At 40.0% G+C, this 21,491-nt stretch overlaps 1 protein-coding gene and 1 long non-coding RNA gene across 2 annotated transcripts; both read left to right on the top strand.

Moving 5' to 3' along the window:
- The first annotated feature begins 12,418 nt into the window (after positions 1 to 12,418).
- LOC147464986 (uncharacterized) lies at positions 12,419 to 16,257 on the top strand. The gene is made up of 3 exons (XM_086517341.1): positions 12,419 to 12,638; positions 15,134 to 15,395; positions 15,612 to 16,257. The coding sequence occupies exons 1-3, from the start codon at positions 12,488 to 12,490 to the stop codon at positions 15,826 to 15,828; spliced, it is 630 nt and encodes a 209-aa protein (XP_086373467.1). The 5' UTR covers positions 12,419 to 12,487; the 3' UTR covers positions 15,829 to 16,257.
- LOC147464987 (uncharacterized) lies at positions 12,659 to 13,945 on the top strand. Its single transcript, XR_015188776.1, has 2 exons — positions 12,659 to 13,648; positions 13,755 to 13,945. It is a non-coding gene; the product is annotated as an uncharacterized LOC147464987 (long non-coding RNA).
- Positions 16,258 to 21,491: the final 5,234 nt, after the last annotated feature.

Genomic DNA, 21,491 nt, shown 5'->3' with positions numbered 1-21,491 from the left:
ATACATCTCCATGTTGTGCACTTGATGGTCACTATCTTCTTCAATCCTCTCAGTAAAATGTGAGGAGGGTGTGTTAGCTGTATGTCCTATCTTGTGACAAGTGTAGCAAACAACAGCCTTCACTTAACTTTTCCATTATTCTTGTTGCTATTATTGTTGTTGTTGTGACTATGTGAAGCTTTCCTCTATGACTTCAAAAAAGAAAAGATTAATATGTAAAAGCATTACTTGAACCATTGTTATTTACCTTCCTTTGTCTAAAATCATTTTAATTGGAATTACTTAATTGTGGTTGATATTGATTGTAATGTTGTGCCCATCGTTGTCCATTGATGTCGTTGGTCCTTGGTTGAGGTACAACAAGATTTGTACATTGTGGTGGTGGAAGAGAAGAATAACTCTTTATGATTGGTTGCCCCTGTGAAGTTGGATCTTTACCTTTCACAGCTTCAGCATCATGAGCTAAAGAAATAGCTCTTTCCAATCTATGAGGACAAAGTTTATTGACAACATGCCAATTATACTCCAAACCAACAATATATTATGCCTTTGTAGAGATCTTGTTTTGTTTTCTCAAAGGTATGCTTAATCACTTTGATAAGCCTCTTGACTTCGTTGTCATCTTCATGATTGCACTTGTGGGAACTTTGATTTTGTAACTTCTCAAGCTTTCATTGAAGGAGAGTACGTGCAACACCTTCCTTTACAATCTCTTCAAAAAGAATTTCAATCATTCAATCCATAACAAGAGAATCGTGGGTCATCATAGTTGGTTAACTCAAGCAAAAGAAAAGTTATAAATCCAAAATATATGCAAAGTTAAATTGAAAAAAAGGAAAGGAACATAAGAGAGAAAATACAATGATATCTGTATATGGTGAATGGCCAGAAAAATTCTAAGAAGACATTCTAGTGAATATGCAAAGCCTTTGAACAATCCAAAACTGTGGATAGAAATAGTTGAGAGAGCATCTTCTTGTTTTGTTGATAATTGTAGGCACTTTGATTGACTTTGAGGTTGATTTTCAACACTGTGATTGTTCCTTGAGAGTGTAAGCAATGCATGGATTGTCTTTGTTGCTTTTCTTCAATTGTTTGCATCGTTTTCTTCAGAAATTTTTGCATCGTTAAATAGGTCGCTCGTAGCTGTGATTGAAACTATTGAGATGAGGAAGCTTGTTATTTTGCATATTTAACAAAGAGAGAGCCTTTCAAAAACAATCTCCTTAAGTGTATTCATGGAAAAATTTATTTGATTTGCCCACAGGAAGCACTTTTTCTTTGCTTCTACACACTCTCTAGAGCGTTTTCAAAGCTTTAAAATCACTCACATTGTCTAGAGCGTTTTCAAAGCTCTGACATCACTGTTGGCTTCCAAAAATCTTCCCAATTTTCAAAACAAGTTTAATTCATTAAATAAAAATAAATTCAACAAAATGATTGATTGAATAATCACAATACACAAAGAGAGCAACATAAACAAGAATCAAAACACAAGACACCATATTGGGTACCAACCAATTCCTTCAATCAAAATGATTGAGTATTTTTCTTCCATATCTTTATTCATCTCATGGAGCATGCATTACAATAGTATAAATATATGAAAGATAAGAGAGCATGAGCTACACAATTAAGAGGGTGCATGCCATGATAAAGAGAGAAAATTATTATAAAAGAGGGCAAAACTATCTCTTCTGCAGCTTTTCTCTTGGAGATAATGATGTATTTGTTGACTTTGAAAGAGGGGTAAAACACTAGGTTGTCTGGTCACTATGCTCTTAGAGCGCTGTCTTTTTCGTCAAGAATCAAGAATTATCCTTCTTTCTTCATGCATGCACCCCAAAAATATGTAACCATATACATGTAATAGTGATGTGTGTGAACACACTAGGACCGTTGGGGCATTTTTCCCTCTTTAGGAGGTTTTTTCCTCGTGCACTGATATATACGCCCATCACTCTAGGGCTATTTATCTTTCCATTTCACACTAAGCAATACACTCTCAGTTGTGTGCCTTGAGCTTCCTTCATCTTCTCCAAGCTGTGTGCGTTTCTCTACAACCCTAATTCCAACAATTGGTATGACAACAGGCTGCATCCTCCCAGGCTTAGTCGCCAGCAGCTCCAACACACGCTTGCTCACTTTCTTCGATTTCAGTGAGTTTTGGCGAGCGTTTGCAGGTCAACAAAAATTTTGGGTTTGCTTGTAGACCTCAGTTTACCCAAATTTCTGATTCGGGCTCATTGCGGCCTTCGTTTCCACTACAGGCAGTACTGCACAAGCTATTTCATCATTCTGTGCAGAATTTATTGATGTACGTCTTAGTTCTAAGAATGTAGGCGATGTTGAGGATGTTGCAGGTCTTGCTGCAAGGATTGCTATTATTGGAGTTGTTTTGCCTAAGGTAGAACAAGCTCGTTGGGATTTAAAGGATGCGTAGGTTCATGCGTTGATTATGTTGTTTATAAAGCGCACCATTCCTCCTCACATTTGTTCAGTAAAATCTATAAAACAAGCTTGGGATATTCTGGCTGGTCTTTATGCGAGTCGCCATGAGGCAAAAATTGCATTGCTGCGTAAAGAGCTGGAGCCGAAGATTATGATGAGGAAGATGATATGGACACTTTCCTTGCTGGTGTCAAGGATATCAATGAGCAACCTATTTCTGCAGGTGAAGTTGTTTCAGACAGTTCCCGTGTGCAGACTGTTCGTAATGCCTTGCCAGACTCTTACCATACTTTTGCTAGTACTTGGAGACTTATGACCCAAGGAAATCCTGAAGTTGTCAAGTTTGATGCACTGTGCACATTGCTATTGCAAGAGTCACTTTCTAGAAAAACAAGACTAGACAGCGTGCAGTTGAATATGCTTTTATTGCTTCTCAAATAAAGGGTGGTAACAACAATGCAACCACTTCTTATGGTTCTTCTGCGAGTGGAAAATCACTTATTCCTAATGCTTCTGCTGGTAGCAATTCATCTGGAAATTCTGGTGATAAAGGAAAAAAGAAGATGCGTTGCCATTATTGTAAAGCTAAAGATCACTTGATCAAGCAATGTCCTAAGTTGAAGGCCAAAGAGGGCAAGAAGAAAGAGGGTGGTTCCACTGCAAATGCTAGTTCCACTACAAATGTAGCTATTGTTGAGTCTTCTGGGAAAGGAGACTATGATGCTGATGTTTATGCAAAATGGGCTTTTAGTGCAGAGTGTACCTATAATCCTATTGTCCATGATGCATGCATGTCGGTTGTTGCAGATTCACATGTGTGGTATTTTGACAGTGGTGCTACAAAGCACATTACCTCACCTCGTGATTTGTTTACCTCTCTCGAGTCTGTCCCTCATGGGAATTCAGTCACTTGTGCCAACAATGCCTCTTATCCGGTTCAGGGAGTTGGAAAGATTGTGCTTACTGCTACAAATGGCAGATCTTTCACACTTGTTGATACACTTTATGTACCTGGGATCAAGAAGAATCTTTTGTCTGTATTTGCACTTGCTAGATTTGGACTTGTAGTCAAATTTTTGGATGACAGATGTACGATTCATGATCTTAGTTTGTTTTGGTGATGCATCTCGCCTTTTGTGTTGTGGGCTGTATAAGCTCACTTTGTATGACAAGTGTGGACAAAATTTGCAAATGCTTGCAGATTCAAAGGCTGTTTCAGATGTAAAATTGTGGCATGTACGTTTTGGGCATTTGAATTTTTCCAGTTTGCTGCGTTTGCAAAAATCTGATATGGTTGCTTCTTTGCCGCCTCTTGAAGCACCTGTCAAACATGTTTGTGAAGGCTATATTTTGGGTAAAATGCAACGTGCTAAGTTTCCAAAGGATGGGTCAGTTCTTGCTACATGCAGATTGCAACTTGTGCATAGTGATGTTTGTGGGCCTATGCAAACTTCGTCCTTGGGAAATTACTTATACTTCGTGACTTTCATTGATGACTACTCTAGGCATGCATGGATATATCCGTTGAAAGCTAAGTCCAAAGTGTTCCTTTGCTTCAAGCAATTTCTTGCTATGGCTAAAAATGTCTCGGAATGTACTATGGGCACCCTCCGTTCCGATCGAGGGGGGGAGTATATGTTTCATGAATTTAATGCATTTCTAGCTAGTCATGGGATAAAACACCAATGTACAATTCCGTATACGCCTCAGCAAAATGGTGTTGCTGAGAGGAAAAACGGGTCTCTTACAAAAATGGCAACATGTATGGTCAAGAGTCACAAGCTTTACCACGATCGTTTTGGCTCAAGGCTGTCATGTGTGCCACTTATATACTCAACAGGTGTCCTACAAAAGTGTTGCAGTCTATGACTCCATATGAAGCATGGCATGATAAAAAGCCATCTGTTAAGCACATGCGTGTTTTTGGTTGTTTGGCTTATGGATTAGTGCCACAAGCTCAACGTAGAAAATTGGATGATAAGGTTGTCAAATGTATTTTTGTTGGTTATAGTGTTGAAAGCAAAGGTTACACGTTGTACCTTTTGCAAACAAATCGTATTTTGGTCTCACGTGATGTTGTGTTTGTGGAAGATTCTGTTCAGCCTTTGTTGTCATGTACTACAGACACTAATGACATCTATGACACTTTGTTGCCTCTTTTCAGTGGCGGAAGTACGAATGTAAATTCCAATGAAAGGGCTGAATATGAGCAGGCTCGAGGTATGCCAAAATGGCTGGTGCACACTTTGCATGACAATAAATTGGATGCACCTTTGTCTAGTCGTGCTCGTTCATGTTCTCGCCATGCATCTTATGCATCAGATTGTTATGCATTGGTTGTGTCTAGCCTACATGATGTTGAGGAACCTTTGTCTTTTGATGAAGCACATAATTCAAAAAATTGGATGGCTGCCATGCAATCAGAATATGATGCACTTATAGAAAATGACACATGTACTTTATGTGATTTGCCTCCTGGCAAAAAGGCCATTGGTACAAAGTGGGTTTACAAGTTGAAATGCAAACCGAATGGTGAGATTGATTGCTATAAGGCTCGACTTGTTACAAAGGGTTATGCACAGCAAAAAGGCATAGATTATGAAGAGACTTTTGCTCCCACTTGTCGTATGACTACTGTGCGTTTTCTATGTGCATTGGTAGCTCATTTTGGTTGGGATGTACACCAGTTTGATATTGTTACTGCTTTCTTGAATGGTGACATTTTTGAGGAAGTCTATGTAACACAGCCTCGCGGTTTTGTCAAGAAAGGACAAGAGGATAAGGTGTGCAAATGTAACAAAGCTTTGTATGGGTTGAAGAAATCTCCTCGTGCTTGGTATGAGAATTTGGTCAAACGAGGCTTTCATAACAGTCCAACAGAAAGCACATTGTATGTGAAGTGTGAGGGCGATGAAATTCTCATTGTTGTTCTTTATGTGGATGATTTGCTCATGACTGGTCCTAATGAGGCACATATTGTTGAATTTAAGGCTGATTTGAATGCTACTTTCAAGATGAAGATTTGGGGTTGTTGCATCATTACTTGGGCATATAGTTTAGGTAGTGTGATGGTGGTATTGCCTTTGTCAAGAAAGTTACATAGAGACATTGCTATGTAAGTTTGGACTTGAGGATTGCAAACTTATTGCCACTCCCATGGAAACAGGTTTGAAATTGAATCTTCATGATGTTGGTAATCCTGCTCATGTCACTCTTTACCAAACTGATGTTGGCTGCCTCATTTATGTATGCAACATGAGGCTAGTTATTTAGTTTGCAGTCTCACAAGTCAACAGATCTATGCATAGCCCAGGGTCTAAGCATTGGCAGGTTGTCAAGAGGATTTTCCGATACTTGAGTGGCAGTTCACATCTTGGCTTGTTTTATCCCAAGGGGGAATCATTGCCGCCAGACTTACATGCTTTTTTGGACTCAGATTGGGCTGGTTGTTTTGACACGCGAGAGTGTCCACAAGTGGTTTTTGTTTCATGCTTGGCAGTTCATGTATATCATGGTTGAGCAAGAAGCAACCTATTGTAGCTACTTCTAGTTTTGAGGCTGAGTATAGGGCTCTAGATAGTGTATGACTCAGACGCCTTATGGATTATTTGGATGTTGGACAGGACATTGCTGCTAACACTATCTACACTATCTGTCAGAGCACATTGGCAGTTGCGAGGAGCCCAAATATTTTCATGCTCGCACAAAGCACATTGAGGTGCATTATCACTATGTCAGGGAGAGGGCTCTCAATAGGAGAGATCAGCTTGGCTTATGTGCCAACAGATGACAACCTTGTAGATCTTTCCACAAAGGCATTGTCTCGTGAGAAGTGCAAAGCTTTGGGCTTACTCCCCTTTGTGGACTGGTCGTGTCCTCAGGGCATGGCACTTCCCTGTTCACATGTGCCAGCTCTCATTCACCGCATCACTCCAGGGGGTATTTGTTACCATATACATGTGGTAGTGATGTGTGTGAACACACTAGGACCGCTGGGGCATTTTTTTCCACTTAAGGAGGTTTTTTCCCCCTGTGCATTGATATATACGCCCATCATTTTAGGGCTATCTATCTTTCCATTGCACACTAAGTAATACACTCTCAGTTGTGTGCCTTTAAGCTTCCTTCGTCTTCTCCAAGCTATGTGCGTTTCTCTCTAACCCTAATTCCAACAAAATAGAAGTGGTTGCTTTTCACTTAAACTCTAAGAATAGTAGGTAAAGTAATTATATTGCTTCTTTTGAATGGTTTTTTAGAATAAAACATAAGCAAAATTGATAAAATGTCCAAAAGTAATTATAGTGATAATAGATATGCTAAAGAATTTGAATTTCCTATTTGAGAAGCTATTAAAAAAAAAAGTTTTTGTTTATATGTATGTCTTATACTAAGGCAAAACAAAAGCAAACTCAGAAAAGTAAATGCAACCTTGGGAGATAGAAAGTAGAGACCCGACCCTGGGTATCCCAAAAAAGGCATGATTTCTTTTAGTCTTTATTACTTTTAAGCCGCACTTGAGGGACACATGTCCATCACTAGGAGATGAATGAACTTTTCATACCTCTAGCTACAACAACCACTCACTGCCACTTTTGACCTTCAAGAGAAATGGAAAAATTTAGAGGATGCATAGCCCTTCAAGGCCAATTTGACCTTCAAGAGAAGTGCCAAAATTTTGAGAACTTGCCTATGAAGGGCTATTTTTAAAATTTTCCCTTCTCAGACCCAAGACAATATTTCCTTTGAAGGGAAATATTGTTGGATCCAAGACAAGATTATCCGCACTTTTTATGGAAAAAATTGAAGGGCAATATTATCCGACAATATTGCCCTTGAAGGGCACTTTTTATGGAAAAATTTGGATACATATACAAGTATATTATGTAGTGTTGATTTTCTTCTCAGAGCTGGAGATTGGAGACCAAATTCAGGTAGCACGTTTAGCAATATGACGTGATACATTTTTGTGTTGAATTTAGCTTTAAGAACTAAGTTTAGATTTCGTATTTAGAAGGGCACGTAAAAATGTATGCATGATTTGAAGGGCAAATTTTCAAAAGTGCCCTTCATGAAGAAGGGTAAGTTTTAGGCTAGACATTACATATTTGGGTCTGTTGTACTCCCATTAATTAATTAACTTGTAAGATTCCATATATTTTTACAATCTCAAAGCTAAAAGTGCATTCTCACGCAACATCTTTCTTCCCCAAGAAGGGTTCCGCCTACTCCACCTCCTGCTCATACAGAGAGCTTGCCATCGCTTTCGCTCGATCATCTACGGTGCCCACAACAAAGAGTGGAGGACTCCAAGCAGTGATGAAAGGTTGGCAGTACTTGTACGTAGCTGGGCCATACCTGCCAAAGGTTGCATGAGCATCGTCTGAGCAACCTGATCATTGGCGCCAAAGAGAGAGAGAGAGAGAGAGAGACCTGAGCTGGGCCATAGGCGTGAAAGGCGAGACAGAGAGAGAGAGAGAGAGAGAGAGAGAGAGAGCAGCAGCATTCTGCTTGCACCCACTCATCAGGGGCGGCCTCTCGGACGTCTCTTTGGACCAAGGCCAGCAATATGCTGACAGACAAAGAGGGAGAGAGCACGTTGCAGCTATGCTCCTCTACCATCGTTGTTTGAAGCCTGTACTGCCACACCCTGCAGAAAACGGCCAAGGGTTGTCGATCCTTGAGAGTGCTACGCCTTGCCATGAGACAGAAGGAGACATCTTCGCTGCTGTCCATCGCGACGAACGCTCAGAGAGAGCCTCCAATATTCTGATGCGCTAGTAACCTCAAGACTGGCAAATCTCCTGGCCTTGATGGCATACCCAATGAGTTCTATCAGGCCTACAAGGATGTTATTGCACCATATCTGCTTCTAGTGTGGCAAGAAGCTATTAATAAAGGAGCTCTTCCTGCTTGTGTGAATACTGGTGTTGTAAAGCTGATTCATAAAAAGGGCAGTAGGGAGGAGCTCAGCAATTGGAGACCCATCACATGTCTGACTTCTATTTATAAAGTTTTTGCTCTATCTTTAGCTAGAAGACTCAGCCCTCTAATGTCCACCTTCATTCTGCAAGAGCAAAAGGGTTTCATTAAAGGTAGATTCATATTGGATGCCATTATCACTCTGTGGGAAGGAATGGAACATGCTATGGAAAATGGTCAGGAGTTTTTCTTCTTTAAAGTAGATTTTGATAAAGCTTATGACAGAATTCAGTCATTGTATGACATGGGTTTAGGCATACATTTTATCAAATTTGTGCACACTCTCTTTGGAAATGCATTTGCTAGAATTGTTGTGAATGGTGAGCTAACTGATGCTATTACTCTTATGAGGTCCATTAGACAAGGGTGCCCTCTTGCCCCCTTGATGTTCGCAATTGCCTCAGATGCTTTGGGCTGGTTGGTCAACTAAAAAATGTCAGAAGGTTGTCTTAAAGGGCTGAAAATTACAGGAGCTATAAAGGAGTTATGCCTTCAAATGTTTGGCTAAATGCTGAACAAATTACTAACTTCTTTGATATTACTACTAGTTCAATGGTTGAAGTTATGAGCAGGTTGGAGAAACTGAAGGAACTTCGACTAAACTACACAGTAAAGGACAGAAGGACTATTTCATTGTCAGCTATAGCTTGGGACATGTATAAAAAATTCTCAAGCACTCCAAGGTTTGATGAAACCCTGAGGAAAAAGCTGAATCTCAAGTGGGGTCTGAAGTGGAGCGCAAAGCAGTGGATCTATAGGTTCAAGTGTGTATGGGCGTTTGCCTTCTCAATCAAGCACAGTTTTCTAGCCTGGCTAATACTCCATCAAGGAGTCTGGACAGCAAAAAGGGCTCTCAGGGCTGCTATTGGTGATGGTAAATGCAGAAGATGTTTTGCCCAAGAAGATATCAAACATTTGTTTGTTGAGTGTCCAGCAAATTCCAAACTTCTACAAATTCTTGGGAACTGTTGCAAAGAAGTGCATCCTCAGCAATTCAATGCCCAAGAGCTGATCATAGGAGACTGCATAAGAATGGACATTCCACTTTGGAATTTTTGGAGATTAGAGTATCTGTGGACCTGCTGGATACAGAGAAATGAAGCAGTCTTTCAAGACAAAATCACAGATTTCAGCATGGTCTTTGTTCTACAACTGAAGAAGCTCACCATGAGAGCTCTAAAGACAATGAAGGAAGTATCTGACGACCCCCTGTACAACATTCAAAGTACTTCCAAGTGGCAAAGGTGGAGTGAAGATATGCTTAAATTCTACTCCAAGGAAAGGATCCTTATGGCTAACACCCTATTTGTATCATATAAGTGACTCTTTCTTTTTCCTGCATAGGGATACCACACTCCCTACCTGTGTGGTGACTTTGTACTTTCTTTTTATTTAATCAATTCCTGTTTTCTCAAAAAAAAAAAAATTCTGATGCGCACCATTCAAAAGAGAGAGAGATAAATATCTCCACGTGGAGAGATGAAAGAGAGAGACAACGACATGAAAAGTGAACTTTTCTTTCTTTTTTCCCCTTATCCTTCACAAACAAATTGAGCATCTTCGTAGATACTCCCTAATGTGACCTGCTTGCAAAATTGTAGAGACATACTAGGCTAGACCTTTCATAGAAAGTAGAGGGTCACCTTGCAAAGCAAAGTTAACAAGCCAAAAACAAGACATGGCCTTGGCCCCTAGGCCTGGTTCAGACTGCATGAAAGTTGTGCATCAACGGAGATGGGTCATAGATCTTCAAGTTCACATTGTGAAGTATTTCTTGCATACAAAATCTGACCCGGCGCTTTTATCTCATGTCTCTCGAGCAATGGGTCAGAGCTCAAAGTGTACAGATGGGCTTTGTGCCTAACATCAGGGTGGAAGGCTCTTGGGTCCGAGGGGGTGTCACCCCCCAAAAATGGTGAGTCCAAAAAGCATGCTAGCATCTTGCTAACGAATCTATGCTCGCCCCTATCTCAATTGGTCGAGCGAGTAGTATGAACCAGGCCTTATAATTTGGGGTAATATTAGTCAGGGGTTATTTGCAAAAAGACAAATCAAAAAATGCACTTAAGAAGTTGTCAGTCACCATGAATGTCATCTCCTTGAAAGAAAATGTCGTGCTTGGCACTCCCTTCGTCAACATGTGTGCCAAATGTGGTTCATAAAGCACAAAAAATGCTTGAGGAGCTAATTGTCTGCGATGTCCTCTCTTGGGATGCGGGATATGCCCAACTTGGGCAGGCCAAGAAGCTCCGGGCTGTTTTCGGCGGATGCAAAGTGAGGATGTCTCTCCAGAAGCAATCACCTACGCTTGCATCTTGAACGCAACGGTTAGGGTCAGGAAGCTCTGGGTTGTTTTCAGTAGATGCAGAGAGAGGACATTACTCCAAATGCAATCACGTACACTTGCACCTTGGAAGGTATGTGGCATGACACAAGATGCTGATATGGGCAAAAAAATTCACAATGATATTGTTCGACTAGCAGTGTTGAAAGAAAACGTCGTTTTTGGGGTTGCTTTGGTCAACATGTATGTCATATGTGGTGCACTTTATGAAGCACAAAAAGTGCTTGAGGAGCTTCTTGTATGGGATGTCGTCCCATGGAATGCACCGATTGTGGGGTATGCCAAACTTGGGTAGGGCCAAGAAGCTCTGGGCTGTTTTCAGTGGATGCAAAGCAAGGGTTTCTCTCTAGATGCGATCACATACACTTGCATCTTGGGGCAGGGCCAAGAAGTTATGGACTGTTTTCAGCTGATGCAAAGCAAGGGTGTCTCTCTAGAGGCAATTCATCAGCGGTTGCATTTTCACCGCTCGTGAGACCAAGCAAGACACTGATATGGGGTAAATAATTCACGATGATACTATTAGTCAGGGGTTATTTGCAAAGTACAGTGATTTGGGATAAATATTAGTCAGGGGTTATTTGCAAAAGATGTTGAGCTTGGAAATGCCTTGATCGACGATTCGACATGTATGCAAAATGTGGTGTACTTAAGAAAGCACAAAAAGTTGATTAGGAGCTATCAATCAGGAATGTCATCTCCTTGAGTGCATTCATTGCAACATATGCCCATGAAAGGTACGGCAAGGAAGCAGTGGGCTGTTTTCAGCGGTACTGAAGCAAGGGCACTCCTCTAGATGCAATTACCTATGCTTGAGGAGTTTGTTGTCTGGATCTTCATCCGTCGGTACACACATTGATTGCCGCATATGTCTAAGAGAGGCAAGGCCAAGAAGTTGTGGGCTGATTTTAGTGGATGCTAAGCAAGTGTGTTCCTCCAAATGCAATCACCTATGTTGTTTTTGGGAAAGCGTTGGTCGACATCTACCCTTATGGGAAAAAAACTTGCTTAAGGAGCTTCGAGTCATCTCCTGGAGTGCGTTGATTGTGGCACAGTTCCGAGAAGGGCAGGGGGAGGAAGTTGTGGGCTATTTTCAAAACAGATGTGAAGCAAGTACATGTACGCGAAATGTGGTGTACTTGAGAAAGCACAAAAAGCGGTTAGGAGTTGTCAATCAGGAATGTCATTTCCTTAGTGTATTGATTGCGGCGTATGTCCATGAATGGTAGGGCAAGGAAACAGTGTGTTGTTTTCAGTGGGCATCAAACACCTCTCTCTCTCTCTCTCTCTCTCTCTCTCTCTCTCTCTCTCTCTCAATGTAGGCCTCATGGAGATAGTGTTGGGAGGCCTAAGCACTGTTGTACCGTTGGTAAGAGCGAATGAGACCTCGACGGTAGGCCGGTCTCGTGAGCTAATGTACATAGAATTTACTAGGATCATGGAAGGTGAAGCTTCACTTTACCATTTGAAAATAATAGAATGCAAGAGAAGTCAAGCCATGTGAAGGTGTGAAATGAAAAGTGAAATAAAAAGCTCCATTTAATATTTTAAAACAAAAATAAGATTTACAGTAAGTCTCAATCATCACCGAAACAGTGAAAGTATGCCTAATTGTACTCGACTCCTTGTATAAAGCCAAAAAAAATAGTGACGAGGTTCTTCCGCTTTCTCTCTCTCTCTCTCTCTCTCTCTCTCTCTGCGTCCAGGACGAGCATGGATGATTTTGTAAATGTAGCGGCAGACCCGCATGGCAATGAGGAGCGAGACCGCTTTCTCGACCTGGAAGAGCTTCAATTCTTGAGCACGGAGGGCATCGACAAGCATGGCAGGCGCATTCTTCGGATTGTGGGCAAGTTTCTTCATGGTATGTGTTCCACGCTTTTCTGATCATTGCCCATTATTGTATGGACACCTCGGAACAGAGCAGTCAGTCCTAATGCCCAAACAGAGTGTCAGAATTGCATGATCATGGCTGAGTCACACGCAGATTTTTAGAGAGAAGTGACCCTTGCAGAGGTTCATTTGTGACTTGCATGGCCGGGAGCTCATGTGTAAGGTTTGTCTGACGCTGATCTGGGCAATTTGCACCTGTTATATGTTGGCTGGAGCTCCATTCATGGTTTGGTTTGCTGCAGCCCAAGCAGCAATCACAGATGCACCATACCAACTCACAAGAATAGAAAAATATGTGGTGAAAGGGGACAACCGAAAATTGCATGCTTGATCACACAGTCGTGTAAAAGGACAGGTGGGGCATGAAGCTTGTTTTTGGTGTCAAATGCCCTAGGATGCCCTTGAGCTTTGATGCCATTTCCTGTAACGGATAAGCTGTGGCAGGCCATGTTATTAGACCAAATTGGAAGGAGGTTTGGGAGCTCACGCCGAGTGTGCCACACATTGGTCATGTTGTTGGTTGAGAGCCTGCTTTGGTGGAAAAGACCAAAACAAAGGGACGAGGTATAAGGACGCAGACATTTGAGCTTGAAGAGCCTCCTAGTAAGGAAAGCAAATGATAAGAGGTCATCCTTATGTTGGATGCTAAGTGATTCTCCAAGGTGGCTGGTTGCAAATAGAGAAGCATTCCTCAAAACCCAGTTAATACCAAATGCTGCAGTAATATCTTATTTGCTTGTCATGTGTGGGTGACCTTAAGACTTAACCATATGTAACACAAGTCAGTTATGACTATGTTGTGCTCTAACCTTCAGAACAACATTGACAATGGATGATGTGTTTTATATACTTTCAGTCATATATATCAGGTAATGTGGAGTACACCTCTTCTGGGGTTGCTTGAAATGGACATACATTTCTTGGTTGGTGTTCTTAGAATGGGCAGGCAATTTCGACCCGCAGCGATTGTTCATGTCGAGGGTTGTTTTCTTAGAGCTCAAGTGCCCTTCTTTTGAAATATTCAAGGAACAACCTACAGTTGTTCTACTATCCATACCCGATCATGCCAAAATATGTTATGCTGCAGGTGAGGAGATTTGGTACTTGCAAGAAGCTGAGCTTTCCTCGAGCTACTTGTGCATGGCACTTTTAAAGTTGCATCACTAAGGGAAAGAGCACGCTTTGTTCTGGAACAGATTATGCTGAGATACAATCTCATCATGTGACTGTTTTCTTGCTGGACAGCAAATTAAGGTGCTCATGGGGGGTGTTAGTATTTTTATTGTTTTCTGTAGAGTTGACAACTTGAGTGCACTTTATGGTCATGCTTAAGTCTTCTCGCTGGTGATTCTTAGTTTTGTCTTTGTGTAGAGTTTCTTGTACAGGAACATGGGAGGTTGCTGATGGGAGCTAGGGATATGTGAACACTGTAGTCTATTACAAGATGGAGGAACATCTCCCTTTGGCAGGCTATGCAAAGGGGGCATTACCTTCTGAGATGGCGATGGCCTGTTAAATTATTGGAGATTGTCAATGGTCCCTTGGCAGTATCAAATTTAGAAAATCGACTGTTTTGGGGTGCTGTGTCACCACGTTTAGCTGTTTAAAACCGTTTGGCTAGCCTAGTTCGTTAAAGCTTTCACATGCAAGGAGCAGTTATTGCCTTTTTTTTTTCTCGAGGTCTTTTCTCCTCAGGCCCACCCGTTCTGGTTCTTGTCCTGTACATTAGTCAATCACGCGATGCATGCATTTTCAAAGCTTGGTATGTCTAGTTGTGTGCGCATGTACGCTTTACACTCACACAACCCTAAGCTAATTGTAAAATCAGTTTGCCGATCTCTAAAAAACCGGGCTGCTCACAATTACCATTGATCCTCAACTTTAAACACATGCTTGAGTGTTAGTTGCAGAACAAAAGTGTACAAAGCATTCTCATATTTCCTTTTTTTCCATAATATCGATGTGGTGATCCCTTGGTTAAATGCTTTAAAGGCCTTTTCTTTTTCCTATGTTAGCTGCTGTTGTATTGAAACATGTGGTAGAACACTTATAAAGCTAGATCCTTTTGCCATTTTTTCTGAATTCATCTATTTGATAATCAAACCTTTGGTCTTCTAAATTCTCTGGTATCAAGTTTGAAAGGGAGTTTTACTTGTGTGTCTTACGTATGAATGATAGTTGGTCCTTTTGGTATCCTCTTTTCGATAGAAAAGCATTCTTCTTTGTCATGCATCGATACTTTATTTGATTTGTTCTCTCCTGATCAATTGCGCAAACTTACATGTCATAGACTGCATTTGTGGGTTCTCACCTTGAGTATGTAATTGTGTTGCTTTGCTTCATTAGTCTTCTGTCAAAATTTACACGTGACGATTGTGTACATGCACTCATTCATGCGTGAATGTGGTGACATACATGCACTTAGGCATTTGTTGTATTGTATGCAGCCTAACTTGATGTGTCCAGCTCCCATCATTAACAGGTTGCACCTCAAGGACTACTTGATTTTCAAGATCTTGGCAGAAGCTCCTCAAGAACCTTTATGTATCGTGTATTTCCATACGGATGCAAATCGGGCTGAAAATTCCCCTGGGATACTCAACTTAAGGTGGATTTATGAGGCTGTGCCACAGGATTTGCGACAGAGGTTGGAGGCCATCTATTTTGTCCATCCAGGGGCTTTGTCAAGAATGACCTTGGCAATGGTGGGACGGTTCTTAAGTGACGGGTAAAAAGCATGTGTTTTTGTATTAACTCTCTTAACAAGCTACATGTACACATGGTATGGGTGCTTTCTTTCAGGTCTTAATGATGTTTCTGCATTGGCAACATTTAATAGCAATTTAGTGAAGCTTATGGTGTTTCTGTATTAAGAACTTTTACTAGCAATTTGCTGAAGCTTTAACACAAAGGATGCCTTTTGAACTTTGAACTCACAATGCAGGCTTTATGACAAAGTGAAATATGTCAACCGCGTGGAGTTTTTATGGGATGATGTGAGAAAAGGGCAGGTTGAAATTCCAGAGTTTGTCTTTCAGCATGACAAAGTGCTTGAGGAACGGCCGTTAATGGACTACTTTATCGAGCCGGATCCATTCAGCATGCTATCGTCATCTAGTGTGGGGCATGGCAAGCCTTCAAGGTGGGGCACCATAATGTAAAGCGTCAAGCAAGCTCAAAGGTGTGTAGTGTACATAACTGTGTAGTGTCACATAAGATGTGGCATTGTGCAGTGTACACTGTAAAGTATATGTAGTGTATAATAACCTATCAATGCATAATAACTAGTGCATTGGTAAGGCATTTGGCTTGGGATGAGGATGTCCTGAATTTGAAATCCCCCCACACCATCACCACCACCAAAAAAAAACAAAAAAACAAAAAGCATCAGGTGGTTAATGATCATTGACAATCAAGGTGTAGTTAGTTCAAGAGTAATTGGACAAGTAGAGAGTTATGCAAGCTCTCTAGAGCACTATTTTTGGCTTGCTAAAGGCCATAGTATCCATATGGGTGAAGGTCGTGCAAATTTGTTTTCTTGACACGTGTCTCTTTAAAAATTGAAGAGAAAGAAAGCATTTCCTTTCCAATGCTATTTCCCAAAGTTGCTTTCATTATTTTTTGGCATGTTGAAAAAGACTTGAAAGAACAAAGGATTAAAGAGTACTCATAGGAGTTTGATCCATAATGTGAAGTATTGATTCAAGATTTTTTTTTTTCAATATAGTAGGGACACTACATACTTGCTTGGATGATAGAAAAGTGCCTTAAGAGAGAATACTCTCATTTGTCCCTACCCCCCCCCCCTTCCTTCTCTCTCGCTCTCTCGCGGCGTCTGTTGTAGACTCCTCTCTCTCTCTCTCTCTCTCTCTCTCACACACACACACACACACGCACAATGTTTGTTGCAAACCCCCACCTCCCTCGCTCTCTTTCTTATGACTTCACTTGTAGGTCTCTCTCTCTCTCTCTCTCTCTCTCTCATTCTCATAATATCTGCATTCTAATCGTCCGTCTTCACGCGAAAAGTTCTATAGTGGTACTACAAAGCGCGAGGTGCACGGAGGAGTCAGTTGTTTTGCAAGAGAGAGAGATGAAAAGAGGAAGAATGCCCCATTTCCATGTGGCCTACCTACCTCTTCCTTGAGTCCCTTGTAAACTTTTCTTTTTTCATATCAAATTAATACTCTTTCTTTTCCTTTTATTCAAAGACTTCACAAAGATTCCTTCTGTTAAATTATTGAATTGATTTATGATTATCTACGTTTATTAAATCTCTCTTTTTTAATGAAAGCATTAATATATTCTTTTGTTCTAGTTTTTTATGTGTCTTATGTTTTATTGCTTTTATTTTATTTCTTTTTCATTGGAATGTGCCTTCACCGTGGAGTTTGTCCATTGGTACCAAAGGAAATTACACTTCTCTGTGCCCACTAAATAGTAAGCCTTCCATTCCCTCAAGATAGCAATTCTACCGTCCGCTTTTCAACACGAAATGTGGATCGGTGTAAGATGGAATCCAACATCTACGTACTCAACAAGAATACCACTACACTATAGCTCATTGAACGTCAAAATCGTACATAATAAATTTCATAGAACTACCTCCGTCCCTTGTGAATGAAGAGAGGTGAAAGAAAGAGTACTAGGTTTTTTCCGTCTACTAATTTGAATCTAGCTTGTGTATGTATAATGAATAATATAATATATTTTTTTATTTTTATTTTTTAATTCTATTTTGTTTTCAAATGATAATGTGCATTGTGCATCTTTCACCTTATTGTTTAAGTGGGATCTTTTGTAATATATAAACCATTTGTGATTATATATATATATATATATATATATATATATATATATATATATATAATGGATAATATAATTTTATATTAAAACACGCTAAAAATTTCATGTGATTGTAGGCACTCATTTAAACTTGCTTTCCATAAATCTCATTCTCCTCTTAACTTAAATTAGTAGGTCTTCGTGCCTCTTCACCTTGTTGAGCAATGGAGATGAGACCAAGCTAGGGGCATCAAGAACTATTTGTGTGATAAGACATTGTGTAGGATCCATTGTTCTTGGTAATAAGGATGATGAGCAAGATGACTTTCATCGGTAGGTCTTAATATTTTGCTTTTAAGCCCTTGGAGAAACTTATTGCAAATAGCATTGAAGAGGTTTTGGAGACATTCAACTATGGTTAGCGGCTTCAAAGTGTTAGAACAAATTGTTTTGATCATGGTATGGAGTATATATAACTATGTAACTTTCTTTTACCGGGACAATGATCGAGCAGTTGATGGGGTACAACTGTGCTCATAGACAAAGGTAAGGGATATTGAAGACTCTTATAACAATGAGACACATCAAGCTCAAAGGGCCGATATTATCATATAAAGGGAGATGGGACGAGGCATTTTTATGGTTTATCTTGCCAATAAAGATTCTTTGCCTAAAGCAAGGGATGAAAGCCTATTGTTGTTGCATGGCGTTATTAGAGTTGCCTTGTAAGCAACTATCTCATGGCACATGGAGCACCTTTAACCATAGGTCTACCAAGTTGGCAAGAGGTATCTTGAGGTTGCTATTAAGCTTGTGATGTTCATGCCTTGATTGACGCGTGCATTGTACTAGGCTAGGAATATATTTATGGACTATTGGAGCATTATACCTAATAATCTACTGATTGCTCTCCCTTGAATTATTCTCTTTGAAGATGGGCTATGTTGTGCATTATCTTTATTAGTCACCTATTTTTAAGAGCCTTACATAAACATGTGTTTGTTACGTAGTAGTGAAGGCTTATATTGTGCCTTAGTTTAGTACCCCAAGTATGGATATTGAGCATGTTCTCTTGCTTATTTATCCAAACACTTTTTTCTTTATGTAATCAACTTAAAATGGTCATGAATCATCACTTATTAGCCAAACTAAAACATTTGTTAAGGCTCTTTTGACTAGTGTATGTTTGACGTCATCAATACATAATTTCATATTGATTTTGTATAAAATTTCACCTTACAACTTGTCATTATTATAGATTAATGAGATATAATAGTCATAGTTGTGTTAATACATAGTACGATGAAGATTTGTGACTTGTAAAGACCTTGATATTTTATTTTCAATATTCTTGGTGGGGACTACCATGTGAAAGGAGTGGATGAAATGTCGTGATTGCTCTAGATACCCTACTTGTCAAGTACATGACTGTGATACAATCTTAATTGTTCCTTATGGTATAAAAGCTCTCAATTATCATGTGTAGAGCTTGCAATTGTGCATATAAGATTGCCTAGGATGTAAACCCTACTTCTTTTGAACATGCTATTAGAGATGTAAAAAGATGTCATGCTATGGATGAGGAGATGGCTTTCTTTGATGCTAACGAGACATAGGATCTAGGCCATCACCAAAAGGAAAGAATGATCGTAAACGAGTTATGAAACACAATGCAAATGAGGTTGAGTGACCAAATACAAAGCTAGATGGGTAGCAAAGATGATGCATATATTTATCGCATTTATTATGAGGAGGTAGTCAACCGTGTGGCTTAGATGGCTATTATACATACCACGCTTGTAGTGGCTAAGGAAAAATATTCGATTTTGCACTAGACAATAATGAAGAATGCATTCTTGCATGGTGACTTGAAAGAAGAGGTGTATATGGGGTAGCATAGGCATATGAGAATATGAGACACCCAAAGCATGCACGTAAGAAGACATTTGTGATATAGCCAGAGGATGTATAGTAAATATCTAAGCTGAGGAAAGCACTTTATGAGCTAAAACAAGCACTTAGAGATTGAAACAAGAAGATTATTGCTAATGTCTTAGTTTTTAATGAATAATGCGAACCATTTATTGTATGTGTAAATATATGAGAGAAATTGTGATTATATGCATTTATATGGATGACTTGATAGTTGGTGCCAAACACGAGACGGAAGTTGGGCAAGTGAAGAATCTCTTGAAGCAAGAGTTTGACATGAAGGATTTGGGTGAGCTACAATACTTCTTGGGCATTAGGATTATATGCACAAAAGAGGGCATATGGATGTCACAAAGCAATATGCATTAGATGTGTTGGGAAAATATGGTATGGATGTTTGTAAGCATTATTATGCCCTTTGATTAGAATTTGAAGGTGCAAACTGATGTGCTAGAGAATGCCACTATGTACAAGAAGATTGTAGGTAGATTTATCTTCTTGACCATCTAATGTCCAGATTACATAGCTCGGTTGAAATCCATTTCTTCCAACTTCTTAAGATACCACATTTGGATGTAGTGAGGCACACATCTATATTAGTACTACATTAGATTTTGCACTCTTTTATGAGGGAAAGTTTGAAGTCAGCTTTTTGCCATGTAAGAAATCCAAGAGAAATAATGTCGATTTGCATTTTAAAATATGAAAAGAGAATTTGTGGATTTCAAAGTGAATCTCTTGATTTTTACTATGGTGTCAATCTTGGTTGTGGCTTGCTAGGTTTTTAAATTAACAAATTCCTGACACCTTTGTGGAACTTTACACTATGGTGTCAATCTTGGTTGTGGCTTGCTAGGTTTTTAAATTAACAAATTCCTGACACCTTTGTGGAACTTTACACACCACATCCCTATTACATAAGAAACATAGGCCCAAATTCAAACCAAAACAATCAACATCCAAGATCCACCCAAATATGGTTGTGGTGGTACCTACATTCTTTTGCCCAGCACTTGCATTGCTTTTTTCCCTCCTCTATGTGATTCAGGGCTTGTTTCATTGAACTAACAATTGTGCATTTGAGATCAATCCAAACCTCACCTTGTATCATGACCAATTGCACAGACTCAATGGTGATTTCATGCCCAAAATCAAGCATTCTAGCCCCCTCTTATCCTACCTACATTAAATATATCAGTTATTATTAACACTATTACTTCGACTATGTGCTTGGTAGGGATCTTCGACCAACGATGCTTAGTTCATCTCTCATGCAATTTTTTAAAATTTTTGGATATAGATGCCCGAATCCTTACATGGGTATTTGCAACCCAAGTTGCATGGAGCCTAGTTTGGTGTATTGATAGCATCTGGCAAAGTTCAAGCAATGAATGTGGCTATGATGTGCATATGTTTCCTTCACCACCATGGGGTTTCGATCATACTACTTTCCCCATTGTTCCAACCTACCTCTACCAATAGCAGTCATCTATCCATTAATAATCACCTCATTGAAACCATCATTCCATGGTACCCACTACCCCCTTCATGTCCATGCATTGCCCCAACACCGCACCCACAACACGATGGAAGTATTACTATTTACGTGGACATTGCAACGTTACCAATTGATTTTGCCTTGTCAACACCAATTTTCATCTTCCACGCTATCCATTGCACTCAAGCTTGGACATTGATTTTCAACATACTATACCAACTACTTCTTTGATAGGTGGCAGTGCATATGAGAACCCCATTTTTGCGGTAAGGTCCTCTATTGATGGTGACTCTCTCTCTCTCTCTCTCTCTCTCTCTCTCTCTCTCTCTCTCTCTCTCTCTCTCTCTCTCTCTCTCTCTCTCTCTCTCTCTCTCTCTCTCTCACACACACACACACACACACACACACACACACACACACACACACACACACACACACACACACACACACAAAATGTAGCAAGTTGCGCAAGAAGATTTTGACATTTTTTCCCAAAAGCAGCATTTGCTTCTTACCTTTGCCGAAAGTTGTCGGAAGGGTGGAAATGTCAGGTGCATCCTCTTCACAATTATATTGTGGTAGTAGATGAAAAAAAAAATGTGGATTCCA

Source organism: Adiantum capillus-veneris, chromosome 1, assembly GCF_014529385.1.
Source record: "Adiantum capillus-veneris isolate H3 chromosome 1, ASM1452938v2, whole genome shotgun sequence".
Classification (NCBI taxonomy): Eukaryota; Viridiplantae; Streptophyta; class Polypodiopsida; order Polypodiales; family Pteridaceae; genus Adiantum; species Adiantum capillus-veneris.
This window is presented reverse-complemented; position numbering and strand designations above follow the sequence as displayed.